At 49.7% G+C, this 15,154-nt stretch overlaps 1 protein-coding gene across 6 annotated transcripts in view; it reads left to right on the top strand.

The window, feature by feature from the left end:
* The first annotated feature begins 3,015 nt into the window (after positions 1–3,015).
* The window catches only part of PAX8 (paired box 8), a 57,142-nt gene continuing 45,003 nt past the window's right edge, over positions 3,016–15,154 (top strand). For 2 of the 6 annotated variants that reach the window (XM_066267694.1, XM_066267691.1), the window contains exons 1-2: positions 3,016–3,173; positions 3,505–3,608. In XM_066267694.1, the coding sequence (XP_066123791.1) occupies positions 3,584–3,608 (25 nt within the window). In that variant the 5' untranslated portion in view covers positions 3,016–3,173; positions 3,505–3,583. The remainder of the gene's footprint in view (positions 3,174–3,504; positions 3,609–15,154) is intronic. The other 4 variants (XM_066267696.1, XM_066267693.1, XM_066267695.1 and 1 more) reach the window with 4 other exon arrangements.

Below are 15,154 nucleotides of genomic sequence, written 5' to 3'. Positions count from 1 at the left end.
AGCTACACCATTAACACTTCCCAGTAGTCACTATAAACTTGGAGCTGCTTGCAAAAGACCCCAAACCACCTGCTTCCCAGCTCCGTCAGCTAGAAGACCAACTCATCCTGCTTTGCTGGGGACTTGGTTTTAGTGCCCAAAACCTACATCCAGAGAACAAACACCCTGGGTCTCGCCCATGACAAGCCTCACTACCAGCTCAGTGCATTTCAGCTGAGTCCTGGGGGGAAAAGGCCATCTTTTGAAGGCTCAGCAGATCAACTTAAATTTAAAAAAACAACAACAGAATACTCACTAGACTTAGGTAGTTGCCTGAGATGGATATTAAACTCTTTGAATGTTAAACCTGAAAGAATATTTGTAACTACAAAGAAACACTCAGATCTGTGGCCAGATCTGTCAAAATGTTAAAGGCAAGCCATAATTACTTTCTCTTCTCTATTTATTTATATATTAGCAACTAAATGAATTTTCTTGGAAAAACACTGGTTTAAAAAAGTTGTAACAAGGCTTAACCCACAGGTTGCTGGTTGACGATCTCGGACATGAAAGGCTTACGGGAATCATATCTGAGATGGGCTGGAGGAAAAGGTGTTGGTTCTAAATTTCCCATTGGCCTGAGAGTCCCTTAGTCACCAATGCAACATTTATCTCGAAATTTTAAGTAACATCAAAGGAAGGCTTGAGATTTTCATTCTTTTTTAAATTTATTTTTTATTTTTAAAATTTTTTCATTGATATGAGAGAGGGAGGAGGAGAGATAGAAAGAGGAAAGGAGAGGAAGGGAGCAAGAGAGAGAAGTATCAATTTGTTTCACTTAGTTGTTCCATTTAGTTGTTCTCTCACTGATTGCTTCTTGTATGTGCCCTGACCTGGGGTCGAACCTGTGACCTCTAGTGTGCCAGGTTGACGTTTTATCCACTGAGCCACGCCGCCAAGGTGAGATTTTCATTAACTAAGAGAATCATGGATTTTTAAAAGTCTGTGAAAAACCTGTAATGTTTTAAAATATATATATCTCAACCTCTTCGTTTTGCAGGGAAGGAGGCTGGCCCCAGGGAGTTGCAGTGCCGTTAATAATCATTTTCTTGGTCTTGGTAGAAAAGAATCAGGAAATGGCAGGCCTGCTTTCCCACTGATACCAAAAAGCTGGGTTTGCGCGGAGCTGGAGCTGCTGACTGACTCACTGGTTCCTCCTGCCTGTGGGCCACGCGCCCCAAGAGAGTGTCTGCAGAGCTGCCTCCTGTCACTTGTAGTTTGGGAAGGGATGCTTTTAAGGTGTGTGGAGGTAGGTTTTATACACTAAGTTTTCATATTGAAATGACTTTTTAAAGATGAGCTCACAAATGGGACAGGAATGTTTTGATGATTTACTGTTTTTTGTCCTTTGAGAACTTTTACCAATAAATGGGAGTGGAGGAGCTTGGTATGTTAAGCAGAACAGCATAGGCAAGGATAGATGCTTGAGTTCCACGGTCCCTGGTACCTCTTAGCCCCTCTGTTAGGTGGCCCCTGTGAGGTTTGCAGAACTGTTGGGATGAGGGCTTGTTGGGTTCACCCTGGAGCACAGCCTCCCAGGTGGGAGGGGAGCCTCTTGGGTGTCCATACTTCATAGCTCCCCGGCAGAAGCAGCAGGGCCAGCTGCCACACGGTGGTGGCAGCTACAATGAGGTCCACTTCCATCTCAACATCCTTCCAGCCTCTCTCCAGAGTCTGACCAGAGAAGTGGAGTGTCTGGACATGTGGAAACCACAGAGAAACTGTAAATAACAATTTTAAAGAAACTTTAAAAATAATAAAGCATCTACTATTTTTGTTTAGAGACATTCACAGATGTATGGGGTCCATTTGGGGTCATGCGTCTTCTTTTTCTTTATACAAAATGATTAATTTCTGTTAAACTGAGAAACAAAGAAGTCTGGGTGAGAGGAGAAGGTGGATTAATTTAAAAGGTAAAACTTTTTTTAAAATTAAAAACAATTGTGTGAATTCACACACACGCACACACACCTGAATAATCTCTGTCCATTCTGTCCCTTCACTTCCCTCTCATGCCAGCACCTCTGTCCTCTGTGTTACAGAGCAGCCCTTCCAGGCCACACAGCCCCTCCGGAACAGGGAGCACCCCTGTCCTCTCGGCTGTCACCCCGAGTCCAGGAGCCTTACCTGAGACTGGGGAAGCACCCAGACCTTGCCCCCCTCCGTGCACACACACAATGTTGCCTGTACTCTCTACCTCCCAGTTTTTGCCGCCACTCAGTGCTCCTCAATCTTATACAGGAGATCCTTCTTATCCACACCCAAGCCCTCACCTCCCCAAGGCTGCTGACCTCTGCAGACAAAGCCAGAGGTCAGCTCAGTCCTGTCCCTTTCTAACACCCTTCCATGTCGAAGTAAAATCTAGGCTCTCACTCCAGTCCTCTGAACTCTTCTCCTAAGTTCAAAATCCTCAGAAAGCAAGAAAGAGGGCTGGCACTGTGTGTGTGTTGGGAGAGAGCGAGGTCCAGCGAAATAGGTTATGTGACCACTGTCGTTAACCTAATAGTGTGAGGGTGTGGACCCCATCTGTTGGTAAGAAGGGAATGGCCTCAGGTGCTATTCAAGGTTCTGCCCTGGAAGAGGTCCACACCAGTGCTGAGAAGGTAAGCAGCTTCTACTTTCAGAAGCAGGTATAAACACGGAAGTTCTCTCCTATGGAAGAAAAGGCCCTTTGCAGGTGAGCAGACCAGGAGTGAGGAGGACAGTGTTGCAGAGCAGCCAAGCCTCTCACTTCTGGTGGTGGGTGACTCCAGGAAGACCCAGAGGCCCTCCTCTTTAGGCCCTGAGGTCTCCATCATCCACTTCTTAAATATTTCTAGGCCTGCTGAGTTAGGGCTCAGCTGCCTCCCTCTCCTCTCTCTGCTGGAAACAGAAGCTCCAGAGAATGTTTCTAACTCCTGAGTCCACTCAGCCATGTCCCCCTTGCAAAATCCTCCCCTTCTCGCACCCCCCTGCACCCAGCCAGCCAATCCGCGGGCTGCGAGCCTCTCCAGACCCTTGTCTCAGGGCCCTGGCGGGATAAAACCGGTGGCGATGCCTGGTAGATGGGAACAAACTTGGGACAGAGGAGAGACACGGGCCCTGCGCACCCTCGCAGAGGATCCAGGCACCGAGGGCCTGAGGCCGCCCACCAGGTAAGCTGCTCAGGGCTGGCTGAAAGCTGGCTCAGGGAGAGGGGTGATTCCATAAAGAAGAGGGTCCCAGGAGCCTTTTCCCTCCCAAGTTAAACTGGGTGAGGCTGGGGCGGCAGAGGAAGAAGGCACCTGGGCTGGAGTTGGGACTTTTTTCAGACCCCCAATCCCGGACCCTCCCGACCCACATGTATGTGTGCTAGGCCAGGCTGTTGGCCACACTTCGCCAAAAACCCTTCGACTCCTGCCACGCGGCGAAGGCCCGCGGAACAGGGCCTGGGAAGAGGTCTAAGGCAGTAGACACGCGCTTATGCCCCTTCTCCTGGGTCTGCAGGACAGCAGCGCCGCGGGCGCGTCAGGGACCTGCGTGAGGACTCCCTGAGCCCCGCGCGGGCCGCAAGCGATCATCGGCGATGCCTCACAACTCCATCAGATCCGGTAAGGACGAGCGTGGCCGGACCCGAGCCCCGCGTCGCCGTGCGTCCGTGCGTGCGCTCGGGTCGGGGGGCTGCGGGTGTGAATGCCGGGCTCGCTAGACCCCCTGCGCGGGGACGCAGCTGGGCGCCTCGGGCCTGGCTCGCTTCTGCTACCGCCTAGCTGCTCTCGGGGCCCTGAGATTCGCTTGGCCTGGCCGAGCTACTTCCGCAGGCCTTGGTTTCTGCCGACCACATGGAGTAGTGAAGAGCTCTCCTTGGGGTCAGAGAGGTGTCCCTCGAACCCACGACCACCTGGCATGGCCCGTGAGAGTGGGCTGCGCCCTACTGGACTTGTAGCTCCCCTGCCCCGACCACTAAACCCTTGTCTGGATGCACGCAGCTCCCCTAGATCCCCTGGTGGGACTGAGAGCCCCGCACACCTCTTATGCCAGCGGGAAAGGAGCCCATGGTCGGGATCCCGAGATTCGTGAGTGAGCTTGGGGGTTCGGACTCCTCCTGGCCGAGCACGGGGCAGGCGGGGAGCCGCGCGTGGGGTGTCCGGCTTGCGGGGACTGAGCTTTCCCGGTGCCTAACCTCTTCCCCACCGGCGTTCGGGCTCAGAGCCTTCAGAAGCCCTCGGGATCCCTGGCCGGGGCACCTGCTCTCCATCTCCTGGCCCAGGCAGGGGAGGGGTAGGGGCGAGGGGTTTGTGTGGGAAGGAGCCTTAGGACCAAGCTGGTGGGCGCGTTGGGCACTGCCGCCCCGCGCGCAGCAAGTGTGGACAGCGGGCAGAGGCGCGGCCCGGCCGCGGTGATGGATGGTGCCGGCTCGGCAACGGGGAAGGCGATTTATGGGGCCAGGGCGCAGCGCTATCGATTTGGTCCGGCGAAGTGAAATGAAATCAATATTTCAGATGAATTCTAGGCGAATATGAAGTCCGCTTGGCAAACGGGACATTTGTTATAATAAGGAGGGTCGGATCTGCGAGGCCCGCGGCTGAAATCTCTATTTAGCGAGAGCGCGGTGGTCCAGCGTCGCGCGCAGCCTCGGACCCCGGGGCCCAGGCCCCCTGATGTGGGGCGCCGGAAGGTTTCTTACTACGGTTTGCAGCGTGGCGGAGATCCACTCAGCAGCACCCCCCCCACTGCTATCCCTCCGCGGGAGCCGGGAGGAGACCCGCGTCTCCTCTCGCAGCCCCGGGGACCTAGCAGGGCTGCCAAGCACGCCTTGCCCAGCCGCACCCGGGCGCCGCGCGCACTCTCGGACCACTCCCTGAGGCCAGGACCATATTTTTGCCCCTTAGTCTTTAGCCAAATCAGGTACAGCACGGGGCGTCGCCCGCCTCAGGAGCAGGGCCGTCTCCGAGGCCGAGCGCGCGCCGGGCGCGGGATCTCACGCCGGGCTGATCCAGCAGCTTCCACTCCGCTCCCGGGGTAGCTGCAACCCGCGCCCTGCGACTTGCTCTTGACCTTTCTGGCGGTGGTAGGAGTGGGTGCTCTCGGACTCCGAATTTACTGCCCTGGACCAGACATTTTGAGAAATCAGAGGAAGTCGCAGTCCCTTGGGCTGGCTTGATTTTATTTTTTGCTACTTATTTTAATTCTAGACGCACTCATTAGAATAAATGGGAATAAAAGAAGGAAAGAAGAAAGGACACAATTTATCTTTATTTTAAATCAACAACATGCCCAGATGATGCGCAGATTCTCGTGAGCTCAGACACGATCGCCCTCGGTTTGGGGAGGGAGCCGTGCGCCCGGCCGGCGGCGGGCCGAGGCATTTTTCAGAGGGACTACCCTCCCCCCGCAACAAAAAGACCCAAACAAAGAAATAAAGCTGAGCAGGAGGGAAAATGAGAATTTCTCTTTTAGTTTAATTCACTGCTAATAAAACACGAGAGAACTGCCTAAAATGCAGCTCAGATGGTGCCAGGCTGCCCTGCTCTTCTCTAACCCTCTGCGGGCTGACCCGAGCGAGGACCGTCTTCCGGGGCAGTTTTTGCGTCGTTGCCCTGTGTGTAGAGCTCTATCCGTAAACGGATCCTTCCTGGTTTTTAAAGCCCATTTTCGCTTAGGTGTTGGTAGCTTCCTTCCGCCAACACTTTGGTTGCTGAGGGGCTTCATCTGGAGACCCCCCATTTAAGTTTCCTCAGGGACAGGACCTCACAGGAGCAGGGCGGACGCACGGGTTCCAGGGACCCGAAACTCGTGTTCCCGAGTGTCCAGCGCGCCTCTGCGCTCTGCCCCGGGCCCACCCTCGGCTACCTCTCGGCTGATGTCGCTTTGTAGAGAAGTATTAATATCTGTGTATATGTTTTGTACAGCTTTTTTTTTTTTTTTTTTTTTTTTTTTTCTGTAAGGATGTGGAGAGCTAATAGAGAATTATTGTAGTGTGCCCTGGGTAGCAATGGACTGAACGTTCCGTAAAACCCACTGTACATTTTGTAACATCGGGGATCAAAGAGCCTCTTAGGCAAAGACATTTTTTAAATATTCAAAGATGCATGGAAAATGATAAACGCCACACAGATATTAAACAATACTGTGTCAGCGAAGAAGAGAGTTTGGCAAAGCAAGCAGGGTTGTCATCAAAAGTTATGTGGAACAACTTGCTGCAACCCTGTCCCCCAGCTCCTGAAAATCAGTTATTCAAGTGATAAAATGAGACTTCAGATTTCGAAGTATCATATCTCCAACTCCCCAGATCTGAGCTGGGAAGCCCTGTGCCCTTCTCTGGGCTTTAGAAAGGAGGTAAACTGCCAAATACATTTGGGGAGTGTGTTTTCTTTCCAGGTTTCTAGTCTGGGTTAAAAATAAAGTCTTGGTCTGGAAGAGCATAAAGAGGTATTGGGGTTCCTCAATTCATCTTTGTTTCAAGAGGGTCCATCCTCCCACCCTCCTCAATGCAAGTTAATTAGGAGATAATTTAGCTACCTTGTGAATTAGTTTTAAGATAAGTATCTTTTCAAGCTTTGTCACTTTAATTGCTTCACTGATTGATAAGAAGTAATTATTTCTAATTGACACTTTTTGATGTCTATTGGAAGCATTTATTTGGGACTTTTTTTTGGAGTGGAAGGAAAGTTAATTAATTTTATCTGTCTATACCCAAAAGGATTCTGCCAAATTTTGCTGAAGAGGACAAAGGAAGGGAAGGAACAGCACAAAAATCAATCTCATGGAATTTTAACTGCTAGAGATATTTTTGATCAAAGGAGAGCATCTACTGTTATAATAGTATGTCAGAACTTTGTATTTAAGGCTTCATATCTCTCATTTTAATGGATACAAGTTATATGGGTTTGTTTTCTGTGGGTATGCAGTGTTCACATCTCTTTATATGCTGACTTCATTTTGGAGGTTATTCTGCTTTGTAATTAATTTTTGTGAAAAGTAAAATCCATAGCACTCAGTATGCTTTGAATAAATGGGATTATTTTTATAAGTGCTAGTTATAAGAAAGATTTACTAATAGCCATCCTTGTTCTGTAATTATTGATGGAATTGAGTATAAAGGTGAAACTTACGGTGACATGCCTTTTCATACCTAAACCTCGGAGTAAACAGTTTAATCATTCATGCCCTCCAGAATGTTACTGTGAAAAAGAAAGAAGGAAAGGAATTAAGAAAGAATGGAAGGAAGGAAGGAAGGAAGGAAGGAAGGAAGGAAGGAAGGAAGGAAGGAAGGAAGGAAGGAAAGGAGGGAGGGAGGGAGGGAGGGAGGGAGGGAGGGAGGGAGGGAGGGAGGAGCTGAAAGGAGGCAGTGGAGGTCGGCAAAGGGAGAAGGTGGCTGGAAAATAAAAAGATAAGAACTTATTTCAGAAACGAAGGTAGCCAGGTGCATGGAACCATGGCCATTCAATACAAGAAAATTGAAATTCTACTTTAAAACACATCCATTTGAACACAGTTTCTACCATTGCCCTTGTCCTTACGCAACTCCTAACTCTAACCCCCACAGGACCCTCCTCTTTTTTAAGCATAAAAGAGGCAAGATCTTTGGGAGTCAGCTGGTTTGGATCTTTCCTGTCTAGATGTCAAAGTGCTGATCTGTGTCCGTGAAAAGGGAGCAGAAACTATGCATTGAGCTCTGGGAGCTTATAAAGAGATTTGCGTGTTTATTTTATTATTAAAGCTCCCGTGGTCCTTATTCCTAGTGTGTACCCACAATCTTTTCGTGGATAGACTTATGACTCACTGACACAGGAGGATTTTTCCATGCGTGCATGTCTGAGAGCGGCACAATCTAACCAGGTGCCCTCCTGTCAGGCTAATTTCAGCCAGTGCCTTTTTCAATCATTTATTTGTAAAGTCTTGCTTGCTTTTAATGATGTTTCTTCCGGATCACATGGAGCTACAAGAATGAGGAAACATTTTAGATGAAAAAGAAATTTAAGATGTACAAATAGCAGATAATATCACATACCAACCTCACTATTAGTGAAACTGAAAAATATATAAATAATGCAAAAAAAATCAGCAAGGGAGAGCTTAGTAATGGAAAATTCCCCTGCAATTAAACGAAACAGTAATTCAGTGGAGATATGCCTGAATGAATTAGCATTTATTAATTGGTTCTCATAAAAACAATGTATGTGTGTATGGTTGCAATTGTGTTTAAAGTATCTATTTTTCATAAGGAAAGTTTCTCAAATATTTATTTCAAATTATGTAGTGATCACATTCTATTTTTACAAAAAGTCCCAGTTCTCTCACTGGTGAATTTTAGTGAGTGTAGAGATAGGGACAGGAGCCCCCATTCAGAGGAGAAGAATGAAGCTGCCTTGCTTATCTTGGGACATTTCCAAGTGTGAAACCAGGTTGTTGGCAGAGTCTGCTATGCTTAAAGACATTAAACCTGTCCAGTGAACTCCTAGGTGGCTCATCCACTCTGGGGTAGAACTATCTGAGGCAGAGGAGCTGCTCCAGTGGTTGTCCCCCCCACCCCACCCCCACACACACCAACCTGCACCAGCTTTCTCCCTGCTCAGGCAGCAACTGCAGTGTGTAATCTCAGGAGGAGCCTGCCCGGCTGGACTGTGCAGGGATGTGTTTACTCTCTCTCACCACAGTTGGTCTGTCTTCATTTCTAAGCATTTTAAAGCTGCTGCACTTATCAATCCAAAAGGTGCAGTGCTCCCAGTTGAGCAAAGAAAGCTTTGAGCTCTGTGCTTCTGAGTACACAAGGAGCCAAAGGATAAAAGAAACAATTTTCTTTACAAAGAAAAAGATGATTTTAACAGGAGGGGGCAGGGGAAAGTGCCCCCATTCACGACTGCACTTTGATTTTGTTTTGAGACTTGAGGAAAGGTGGAGTCACCCAGCCCCCACTTCCTTCAGGGATAGAACTCAAGAATGTAAAACACCTTCTAAAGAGAGGAGAATGCAGCCAACTCTCAGCGTTCTTGGGGAAGTGATTCTTTCTGGGTTCACAGTGAAGCGCCTTAGCCCAGGTTTTTTGGAGAGAAAGCTAAAGATATTCTGCCCGGGGATGCACCGTGACTGTTTCCAGCAGAGAGGCTGGGTTCTCTTTGAGGGAAGGGGTACAGAGAGCCCCAATCCAAGGGTTTTCATTCCTGAACACTCCCAGGCCAATCTCAGCTCATCCAGGGCGTGGTCAGAAACCCTGGGTGGAGTTCCTGGGTCCGGTTAGGCAGAGGCATCCAACCTTCCTGATGTGTCTGTAGCCATGCCACTTTTAAGTAGACTTTTTTTTGAGAGTAAGTTAAATAAAGTTGGAGGCAGTGAAACAAAGGAAGGGCCTAGAATAAAAGGAGCAACAAGACAGCCTAGATGGAGCTGCTTTGGCTCACTGGAGAGTCAGAGAAAAGGGGGCCTTGGTGACAGGTCGAGGGGTTGGCCCAGGACGAGCTGCCGCTGTTCACTGCTCCCTGGTTGCAAGTCTCCTGAGGAGCCTTAGAGTTTAGGAGACACACCCCTGTGAGGGGAGTAAAGGGGAAGGAAAGGTGCAGGCATGCTCCTGGGAGGGAGAGAGCCACTTTTAAGTAGATCTTTGAGTTTTTATAATTATTTCCTCAGGTCCAGAGTTAGAGAGCCACTTTTAAGTAGATCTTTGAGTTTTTATAATTATTTTCTCAGGCCAACTAGCTTGTTTGGGTTTCTGAAAGCCCCAGCCAGGTATGGACACAGCAAAATAATGTCTCTTACATGGGCCCTGCACCAGAACAACCTTCACAGGCAGTTTCTATTTTACATGCACAACTCATGTCACTGAGTCTGGACTTTACAGTGACTGCAGCCCCCTCTCCAGGAGTCTGCTTCCTGAAGCATGTTTCCCTGGGCAGGGGGGTATTTGGGTCCGGTTTCCGTGCTGGCTCTTGAGTATCCTCCTATAATCACAAACACCGCATAAGATGCCAAGTATGATGAAGGCTCAGCACAGCCAGCCCCAAGCCACTCCAGCTTTGCCCATACCACTCATATCTAAAGAAAGAGCTGAGTGTGCTCTGGCACCAGTGAGCCCTCATCAGCAAACATGAGTGTGATTGTTACCTTCGAGGCTGCCTTAGGTATGGGATTCAGGACTCTGCAGGTGCGAACTGTTGCTGACACTCTTGCCGCTCAGACAGGCTGATAGGACTCAGCTCCCGTTTTCACTGTCCCTTTCTCAGAGTCCAGCTTATCACTGGTAAGTCTACTGAGGACTGGGCCAGAGCCCTTGGTGAGAGGGCACAAAGGTCAGTACGACAGTGGTGGCAGTGGGCAGGGCCTTGGGTGTCTCAGCTTATTTGCCTCTTCAGTGTCTCCAACTCTCCGGCTCAGTTAAAAAAAAGGGGGGCTACTCTTTTTAATCTAGTTCTCAGTCTTCCTATCCGCAAAATGGGATATGTGGTCTCTAGCTAGACATCACCCCTGAAGGTCCCTCTTAAGAAGGAAGGGAAGGATTAACCAGCAGGAAAGGCAGAGAGAGGGGATTTCTTTGAATGCATCCCCCCCAGGGCTGCTACGTAGCAGCTATCCACTGGGCACCTTAATAAATTACAGGCCAAAAAGGAATTTACAGCCTGACCTGTGGTGGCACAGTGGATAGAGTGTTGACCTGGAGCCCTGAGGTCACCAGTTCAAAATCCCGGGGTTGCCTGGTCAAGGCACATGTGGGAGTTGATGCTTCCTGGTCCTCCCCCTCTTCTCTCTCTCTCTCTCTTTCCCCACTTCTCTAAAATGAATAAGTAAAAAGTTTTTTAAAAAGGAAGTTTATCCTGGGCACCTCTAATCCATACTTGGCCTCCCTATTGGGTCCATTTCAGAAACAAATGGCCCAGTGGGTGTAATGGTATGGTGAATCAGCTTCAGAGTTACTGAGAAGGCCTGTCCATGGAGTCAGGGTCATCACTGGGCCCCCGCCATGGGCAGCGAGCATTGGGCACTTGAGGCTCAGTTTCTCCACTCCAGTTCACAACCTAGTGGTGTGCTCTTTCGGGACCTCGTGTAACATTGACAGGAAAGAGATTTATTTTAATGTTTCACTTCTTCACTGTAGAGAGTGGGCTGGTGGTGTTTCTCAGGTGAATACTATTCTGTAGTTCAAGCAGCTTGAGGAAAAAAATTATTTTCTCTCTTTTTTTAAACTTTTTTTTCTCCTACGTCAGCCACAAGGCTCATCAGCTTTGTCTTCCATTCTGTTCTCCTAAGTGGCCTTGGAGTGACCTGAGTACTTAGTGCTCATTAGTCCCCTGGGACATATTGTCGCTGTCAGACCAGCATAGCACAGAGGTCAGGGAGCTGGCTGCGTGATGCATCTGAGAGGGAAACAGCTTAATCTGCTGTCATCACGGGAACTGTGTTTGCACAGACCCTGGGCCTGTGTGCTGCGTTCTCAGCTTCCCCTGGAGGAGCCTGGTTATTCCAGGGTAAACTCAGACTGTGAGGTGACAAGAGGGCGACTTTTGACATCACAGTGAAGCAGATCCTGTGGCAGCTTCCCCATATCTGCAGGATCAAGAGGGGCTGGCCTGGGAGGCTTTGACCTTGACCTGACCTTGCTGCTTTCTCCCTGTGTGACCTGAAGCAAGTCAACTATCTCTCTGGCCTTGAATTTCCTCATCTGTATAAAACATGAAGACGGTTCCAGGCCTCGAGGAAGAACTGAAAGTTAGACCCATATCCTCGCCTGGCTCACAGCAGTAACTCAGGAACTGTCCCCTGCTCCATACAGTGGTCACCAGGGAGGACAGTCTCCCTGGTGTCTCCTCCAGGACAGGTCCCCACACCCCACATTTTCTTAATATTTTCTGTGAAACTTTCCATGAATAACTTGAAACCCAGTGTCAAAATTTGGTTTCAGTTAAATTTTAGGATAGGTAATTTAACATTCCATGCAGACAAAATAAATGACCCCCTGCCCAGGGGTCTGGACTAAGTGAAAGGTCATGTGGCGAGTGCTGGGGCCGAGCCTGTGGCCAGGATCAGCGGCTGCTGCAGCCCAGTTGGAAAAGCACTTCTTGTTTCATTTAACCAGAAACCCAGTCACAGGGGAAGCACCCAGGCTGGTGATAGAATGGGCTGTTTGTAGACTTTATGTTGGAATCCAGAACATTCTAGGGGGTTAGTAGAATTGGTCTTGGAGGAGAGATGAGCTGAAAAGGGTGTGCAGATTTCTGTGTGAAACTAAGACAGGACCATAAGAAGACTTGTTCTGAACTGACATAGAACCATATAGTTCTTTACTTTTTAAATGAAAATTCACTGATCTTCTGTCTTCTTTTCTCTGCCTCCCCACCCCCATCTTATTTTTTTTTCTTTTTTAAGTGAGAGGAGGGGAGATAGAAAGACAGACTCCTGCATGCATCCCGACCAGGATCCTCCTGGCAATCCCTGTCTGAGGCCTATGCTGGAATCAACTGAGCTATCCTCAGTGCCTAGGGTCAATGCTTAAATCTATCAAGCCACTGGCTGTGGGAGGAGAAGAGAGAAAGAAGGGAGAGAAGGAGGGGTGGGGGAGAAGCAGATGGTCGCTTCTCCTGTGTGTCCTGACTGGGGATTGAACTCAGGATGTCCTTACACTGGGCCGATGCTCTATCCACTGAGCAAACCGTCCAAGGCCATGTTTTTCTACTTTGTGTAATACTAATCTAGCTTTCACACGCTACAAACCCTGGTTGACATTTAAAAGTCTGTGATTGGCTGAGCACCAGATCACTGGCCCTGGCTCTATGTCATTCCTCAGCACTGGGATGGCCCTGAGTACTGTCACAATGGGGTGGTTTGGAATGGAGCGACCTCCTACTTGTCCTTGGTGTCTGGCTGTGACGTCTAGGTGGGAACCAGGAGAAGGAATGAGGCTATGGGGGTGGGGGTGGAGCAGGAGAGATGCTGGGCTCAGGTTAGGAGCCAGCTGGAATCCGAGGGCCAGGGGTTAGGTGAATTCAACAGGCCACCCGCTGTGTGCAGGGTGTCATGTCAGCAATGGTGGTATTTGCCGCCAGGTTGTCAAGGTAGGTGGCTGGATGAGAAGCTCCTTCATAACCAGGAGCTAGAGTCTTGTGATTCCCTCTAAAGTGGACAAACTACCACCACAAGGGGAAGGAATCAGAATACACAAGTCATTGGGGGGACGAGGACTGGGAACTAACACCCTGGTTGGTGGGCACACCAAAGCCATTTGTCTGAACAGTCACTCAGTACAACCATGCTGTTGCCAATACCAGATAAACCTCATCCAGCTTTGAGACTGGTGGGTCCTGGGGAGCTCACTGTTCCAGAAAGGCAGCGGTGAGTCTGTAGGATCAGCTGTCTCCACTATGGTCTCCACAGCTCTAGACAGAGGGTGGCTGGTCAATGCCCGGCAAAACATTGCAGAGCTGTAAGAGACGGGAGACGGGCTCCCTTCTGCAAAATGCTTGCTGGACACTCCGGGGCAAAACCCCTTGCCTTCAGAGGTCTGCAGATTGTAGGGACCCCCTTCTGAACCTCCCGTCTCCTTGACGGTCCTTATGTTCTGTGATGACATGACACTGTCCACACCACGGGGATCCCTTGAGAACCCCTCTTCTACTGGCCAAAGCTGTCTGGACAGGTGCCTCTCACTGGGCCTCAGACATACCCTTTTAAAGGTGGGACCGGCTCCTAGGAGTCTAACGACTACTCATTTGCTGTCCTCAGGGCCTGGTTGATCCTGTTGGCTGGAAGGTGTCTATCTCTCTGAGGGATCTGATGCCAGGAGCACATCGTACCCCTGCCCACACTGCTCTCCATCCCCTCATCACTGTCTGTACCACAGTGTAGATACAAATGTGCCCAGCCTCTTACTGTTTGTGTGTGTTTGCCATTTCCCGTGTCAATGTGCCTGTCTTGAGGCCCGGGAGCCCATCTTCCCCCTTGTTGACTGGGCCTTTGGAGTTGGAGACATCTAGTTTTTCATCCCCTTCAACCACATATACCTGTGTGACCTCACTAGTAAAGGGGACTTGGAGCTTTTTCCTCTGTAGGCTGCTGAGGAATAACTGAGCTCCTGTTTGTGAAATGCTGAGCCCTGGGTTTCCCACATCCCGGCATCCATGACCCCGTTCCTCCTCCCTGCTCCTCAGAGCCCTGGCCACTGCATTTTTATGGCCCGTTTTGTTTGCTCCGTGGCATGGGAATGTTGACCTCTGCAGCTCTCACCTTGTATACTTGAGCTGCCTGGGTGCCCGGGAGGGTGCGCTTCACACGTCCGAGGAGCTTCAGAGGTTCTCCTTACACCCATGGTCCACTGGACCCAGAATGGGGGCCAGGCCTGAGGGGCTCCCGGACAAGGAAGTGGACATACAGACAGACCTGCCTTGTCTAGCCCCACAGGCTTTGAGGCAGAGCAGGGCTTTACACTGACAGCCAGGGGGGTGGAGTGGGGCTGGCCCGGCCGAGGGAGGGCTGATTGCTGCCTACTCTGAGAGCACTGACCTGGGGGATGAAAAGTGGCCTCTGTTGATATGGACTAGTGAAGCTTGTACACGCACACAGATGCTCACATACACATATACACATTTGTGTGCATACATATGCATGCACATACACACATGCAGAAATACACATGCACACAACACAGATGCACACATACACACGTATGCACACATAGACACAACACATTCTCATACACACAAGTGTAGAGACACACATACACACATGTACAGTCAAGGCTGGGACTACAGTGAGGAACAAGGAGCCCAGGCTGCAAAATGTAGGAGGCTCTTGCTCGCCAGCTCAGGCGAGGGCAGAGCCCGTCTGAGAGCGAGGGCCTCCTTACGATTCGATTCATATCCTGGATGCCTGCTGTCCTTGCCCGGGTCCCCTGTGTATCACACACACTCGCATACACATAGACATACTCTCACATACACGCATGCACAATACTCACCCCTCTCACATGAATACACTATGAAGGAGCTTTTACAGAGTGCATGTATTCAGAATGCTGTCCTAGCTCTGTGGTGATAATCATGAAGGCCAGAGAAACCCCTGCTCTCACAAACCCTGAGAGATGAGGTCCTGAAATCACAGGGGCAGTTGATGAGTCTGGGTTGAGTCCACAACTGCTGAGAAGGCTCCCATCATGGACATGGTAGGGAAAGTG

Source organism: Saccopteryx bilineata, chromosome 3 (assembly GCF_036850765.1).
Source record: "Saccopteryx bilineata isolate mSacBil1 chromosome 3, mSacBil1_pri_phased_curated, whole genome shotgun sequence".
NCBI classification, from domain to species: domain Eukaryota; kingdom Metazoa; phylum Chordata; class Mammalia; order Chiroptera; family Emballonuridae; genus Saccopteryx; species Saccopteryx bilineata.
The sequence above is the reverse complement of the archived record's forward strand: the minus strand, read 5'-3'. Positions and strand labels throughout refer to the sequence as shown.